A 6000-nucleotide genomic window follows, 5' to 3' on the forward strand; every position below is an offset into this window, starting at 1 on the left:
AAGGACCTCCTACAAACGTATCCTTCCGTTCAACGCACTGCTCCCCAGTGGGATCTCAACTTTGTCCTCACAACATTGATGAAATTACCCTTTGAACCACTAGCCTCCAGCTCCCTGTCTCTCCTCTTCATGAAGGTCACATTCCTAGTAGCTATTATTTCTGCGAGAAGAGTATTCGAACTGGAGCCCTCATTTACCACATTCCATAAGGATAAAGTTTCCCTGCACTTGCGTCCCCAGTTTCTGCCAAAGGTTGTATCCCATTTTCATCTCAACCAACCCACACATTTGCTTGCTTTCTGAAGCCACACACCTCAGTGGAGGAACAGTGCCTTCATTCACTCAACATCTGCGGGGCCCTGGCCTACCTGCAGAGGACAAGATCATTCAGGAAGTCTCCTAGTCTCTTTATCGCTATAGCAGAAAGGATTAAGGGGCAAGCAATCTCTGCTCAAAGTATTTCTAAGTGGATTTCAGGATGCATTACACACAGCTATCTGTTATTGGAAGACCCCCCCCACACACACTTGGTGTATACCTTCTCTTCCCAGTACACCTCGGTGCAAGACTCTGCGATGGATGCCCTGTTCAGCATGGCTGTTCTTCGTTCCACAGTTCCATCATCTTCCTTCTCACTATGTACCGCTTGTTAATCAGTCTCAGTGGAATACAATAGGGACCATCACTCAAAGAAGATGATGAGGTTACTTACCTGTAACTGGAGGTTCTTCAAGATGTGTAGTCCCTATCTGTATTCCAATCCCGCCCTCCTTCCCCTCTGCTGTGGATTTCTTGGTTCGCAGTGGAGAAGGAACTGAGAGTGTGGTTGTTTCACCCTGCCCTTCATCGCCTTGGATGTAACCATGAGACAGAGCAAGGGCACATGTGCAGACCAGCAGACACTACTACTTTCAAAATCTCCAGCTCCAGATGTATGGCATATGCATATAAGCCTCAGTAGAATACAGATAGGGACCACATATCTTGAAGAACCTCTAGTTACAGGGAAGTAGCCTCCTCTTGTAAATATGAGGTATTGTCAGAGACTGAGATGTCAAAAGAAGTAGTGCTGGAATATATTGAAAAATTAAGCAGTATCAGTTGCCAGTTAAGGATCATATCGTATATCCAAGAATTCTGAAGGAATTTAGGAATGAGGTGGTTGAGCTGTTAACCAAAATCTGCAATCTTATTAAAATTAGCTTCTATCCTGGAGTATAATAAATGCATCTATTTTTAAAAGAGTACATGAGGTGATAGTGAGACTTATAGACCAATAAGCCTTACAACAGTACTGGGTAAATTGGTTGAAATGGAAATTACAAATTTAAAAAATAGAAATAGAATTCTATAGCACCTGGATTATCTTGTTATGATGGGAACTAACCAACACAGCTTCTGCAAAGTAAAATCATGCCTCAGTAATCGCTCAGCACACCCATCTAGACATCTGTGTACCAGTGAAGTGTCTGGTGTGGTGTGTTTTCTCGTAGAGAAATATGAGGTCAGGGTTAAGGTTTTCCTTTATAGTGAAATCTTAAGGAATGTGTATACATAGTGTATGTGTTGCCGGTATATGGGACTTTTTTTTTTTTTTATAGAATGGTAGGGTCTGTCGATACAAATAGTGAGTATGACTGATGAAGGAATCCTAAAATATATCTTAACTGGACATATCCTTGTTTACGGTTTTGTTTTCTCCTTAAGCAAACTTACCATTTTTAATCAAGTTTTCTCTTTGTGGGATATTATGTTCAAAAAGTTTTATGACAGCTGTTCAGTGTTCTGATTAACTGTTGGATTTATACTTACAGGCTATCATTATGGTGTTAAATGTTCCCCCCCTCCCAACCCCTTTGCTTTGACTTTTAGTGGCAATAAAGTGCGGTAAAAACAAATCTAATCACCAGGAAGCTTTGCAGATTCTTTCTTCAGCTCGACTCAACCTGCGTGGATTGACATCCAAAGCAAAGGTGAGATTGGTTTAGAAATATCTCAGAGGAAAAGTCTCTATGACTTTCTCTAGTTCTGATCCCCCAGCCCACCTCCTAAATAGAAGACATTTATAGATCAGATAATGCCCATGAATCACATTATATTATAGAGGGATGCTTATTTCTGCTTAGTTAAGGGTCACTATTATAAGCCAAATTTTTCTCTCCCCAGCTTTGCCTAAACCAAACCAATCATCCTGAAATTTCACAGGCCAATTCTTAGCTCAAGTTAGAATTTTATTGGAAAATGTCACGCAAACTGGCACAGGTGGTTTGGAAGATTGGAAGGTTTCAGAAATTGAGTTATGTTTTACTTCTGGGTTATTTTCCATATGTGGATGACATGAGAAGAATGCCAGGCAGGAAACCATTCTGGGAGCAGGGGTTGTGGGAGACCATCTGAGAAGCACTGGGCTCCAGCTCTGCACAGATGGCAAAATCTGCCAGAATTATTGTGACTCGGCATTATTAAATATTTTTTTTAATTCCTAGGCAAAATATTTTAAACTGTAGTTAGGTGTAAACAAACATAACACTAAGCTTTTTTGAAAATGCCATAAAAATGTGACAATTCAAAAATAAAATTGAAAATTTGTAGCTATGCAGTCATCCTTAATTCTGTCCCTGTACAACCATCAACATTCTATCCTTCACTCTTCCTTCCCTTCACTGTACTGTGTAAGGTGTACTCATTTTTTAACTAAGGCCTGCTCCTGAATATATTTTTGTTGAATAAAAATTAATGTTCCTATCTGATTTTTAAGATGGTTTCATCCTGTGTCTGTACTTAGGCAGCGTGTGTAGAATGTGAATTACAGAGCATAGGTTTTATATACATTATAAACTTGGCTAAACTTGGTTCTCACCATTTAAGTACTGTAATTTAAGGATCTGGGCCTAGGAAGTTTGTATCTCTAGATATGCTGACTCCATGACTAATGGCACTTGTTTAAATGCTGACTCCAGTACCTCTTGGGAATACTGGTAAATTATTGCCGTTTGTGTGTTCTGTTTTGATTCAGTAAATAGTAAAGGACTGTATGTCTATTCTTTAGACTGAGTATGACTCTTGAAAGGAGGCAGGAGTCCCTGGCATGAGTGATGTAAACACAAGTCCAGGTGGTTTAAATCATTCTGTGTGGTGCAATCTTTGGAAAATTAAGAATCAGAGTCTAATAAAATGTGTTCTTAATTCCAAAAGTTACTGATGAAATGGACTTGTATGTTCCTGGCAGATAAGGGTGTCTAAGTTTCTGGCCGTTCTAAGAGAAGTGAAATGGGCAGGATTAAGTTGCTTGGGTGATCTGAATTGACTTTTCTGTATGTTCCAATTTTTTGTCTTAAATTTTAAACTTCACAGTGCACTTCCAAAGTTGTTTGTGTTTTGTTTAAATACTATCCCCTTCGAAAGTTTAGTGTTATACATATCTGCTCAGCAGTAACTCCAATATAGCCATTTTTTCACCTGGTTCTTGTATTTAGTTTGAGGACTCGGTGTTTGGGGTTTTTTTTAAACAAAAGAACAAAGTACTGTTCTTTCAAGGTACTAAGAATGATCTTAGGTCTTAGACTAGTGACTTGTTCTTCAGAAGAAAAGAAAGAGCAGAGAAAATAATTAAAGATCAAATTCTAAAACTTCCTGACTAGTAGAGGTGATATGAACAAATCAGTACAATTTCTATTAAAGTAAATCATGCATATCTAGTTGATTAGTCTAGTTGACTAGTTCTTTAATAACGTTAAGAAAGTAGTGGATTAAAAAAAAATGTCAGTGTAATGTAAATAATGCTGAGCCAGTGTAAATTGACTAGCTGCATTACACAGAAAGGATCTAACTTGCCTGCCAAATTCCTAGTTTGAGTTTGCTGGGCTGAGTGTCCAAAAAAATCGTATGTGTAGTTGTTAAAATGAGCAAATATATATTTCTGTAAGAAGGATTTCTTTGTTCAGTGGCAAAGCGCTTGTGAAACAAGTTGGTGACTCTTGTTCGGATCTCCATAGCATACTTGTGTTTATATGTCCATCTTATTTTCTTATATTTTGATGGTGGTGGTGACATATATATCCCATAGCAATCCTTATACCCTTAGTTAGTTTTTATCCTATCTAAATTTAGGCTTCATTCTGTCTTTTAGTCATTGAGTTTGACAAAGTGAATCACTCTACACGCTTCCTTTGGATCAAAAACATGACATTTATGGCCAGATTTCCCTTTTGATCACAAGCATGACATTTATTCTGCCACCATATTCATGCTAAGTGGTACCTCACTCCTCAAATAGTCCCATACATTTCAATGAGACTAACTTGAGGAAAGCAACATGACTAAGCATAGCAGAATCTGGCTGTCAGGTAGCATTGTCTTTTAGTGGACAGTACAAAGGAGTGACTCCGGAAGTCTTGAGATCTAATCCCAATTTTAGTACTAACATGTTGTATGACTTTAGGCCAAGGATCGGCAACCTTTAGCACGTGGCCCGTCAGGAAAATCCGCTGGTGGGCCGGGACTGTTTCTTTACCTGCAGTGTCTGAAGGTTCAGATGATTGCAGCTCCCAATAGGGGCTGCAGGAAGCAGCGGCCAGCAATTCCCTTGGCCCATGCCTCTTCCTGCAGCCCCCTTTGGCCTGGAACGGCAAACTGCAGCCAGTGGTAGCTGCGATCAGCCGAACCTGCGGATGCTGCAGGTAAACAAACTGTCCCGGCCTGCCATCAGATCTCCCTGATGGGCCGCATGCCAAAGGTTGCCGATCCCTGCTTTAGGCAAATCATTTAACCTCTCTGCCTCACTTTTCCTACATGTAAAGGAAGAATTGCAGTATTTTACAGGATTTATTGACAGTGAAGTTTTAAAAATATAAATCACTGTATAAGTGCTTAGCCTTATTATTACACGTCAGCTTCTTGTTTTCTGTTGATTGAGTTAATTAGTGACAGATGCCTGCAGCCACCCACTCATGTTCTGACATCAAATGTGACAACATGTTTATTTTGGCAATCTGGAACAAATTATATACAGTATAACATACTAGGAAAAATTACCAAGTCACTTAAAATACAGAACAACTACTTCTTTACCAAACAGATCAGTCCACACAACAGTGTTGTGTGAACTTCAGTGTGAAGGGAGGGTCTGATCCTGCTTACTGAGTTTAATGGCAAAACTTCTTAGATTAGCAGGAGTGGGCCTTAAAAGAAGCCCGGCTTTCCTTGGCAGACTGGAGAACGTCAGGAGTACTGAAAAGGAAACACGCTCTGAGTCTGAGAAGAGAGTGATAGTCATTCACTTCTATGTGTGCCTTCTGTTTGTTCACCACAAAGTGGCATTGGTGGGTCAAGTTAAGATGAGAGAGACGACCATGGATGCAAAAAAAAAAAAAAAAGAGAGAGAGAGAGATCAGAGATCATGATATGCAAATTGGGGACTTTAATTCTGTTTGTAGGATGATCTCACTGCATCTAGTTTAGATTATGATGACTGTAAATATAATTAAATATTGTTTTTGTGTTTATTATGCAGCAACTTTTTGCCGATGCAACAAGCAGTGAGGTTTCCAGTGAATTAGTTGATGAAGTAACAGCTATGGACAGCATGATTGCTGAACTGCAAGAAATGAGCAACCAGCTGAGGAATCAGTGCTGAGATAAAAATAAGATTTCCTAGAAGGAAGACAACGATGGCATACTTTATTTGCTCCAGTTTCTGCTGATGAAATTGCAACAACTGTAACACACAACACAAATTTTTAATAAATGTTTTCCTGTACAACATTGATGTCCTTACAGTCAGCTTCCCTAAGCTTCTAAACTGCTTTTAAGGTCATGTCTACTAAATCTCTTAAAATTGTGTGTCTGCTTCTGTAGGGCCTGAGTTTTCTGGAATAAAACCAATTGTATTTATAAGGCATTTATTTAGGATTAGTTCTGCCTGAGTGCATTATATAATTGGCTCCAGGATATAGCTGTACACTGCTGCAGAGTGGAGACAGTAAGCGATCCCAGTGATGT

The 6000-nt window shown here is 39.4% G+C and overlaps 1 protein-coding gene across 6 annotated transcripts in view; it reads left to right on the forward strand.

Annotated features, from left to right (window-relative positions):
- The window catches only part of TTC27 (tetratricopeptide repeat domain 27), a 172748-nt gene extending 166987 nt beyond the window's left edge, over positions 1–5761 (forward strand). For all 6 annotated transcript variants that reach the window (XM_005296273.5, XM_065589208.1, XM_005296274.5 and 3 more), the window contains 2 exons: positions 1873–1973; positions 5513–5761. In XM_005296273.5, the coding sequence (XP_005296330.2) occupies positions 1873–1973; positions 5513–5635 (224 nt within the window). In that variant the 3' untranslated portion in view covers positions 5636–5761. The remainder of the gene's footprint in view (positions 1–1872; positions 1974–5512) is intronic.
- Positions 5762–6000: the final 239 nt, after the last annotated feature.

Source organism: Chrysemys picta, chromosome 3 (assembly GCF_011386835.1).
Source record: "Chrysemys picta bellii isolate R12L10 chromosome 3, ASM1138683v2, whole genome shotgun sequence".
NCBI classification, from domain to species: Eukaryota; Metazoa; Chordata; order Testudines; family Emydidae; genus Chrysemys; species Chrysemys picta.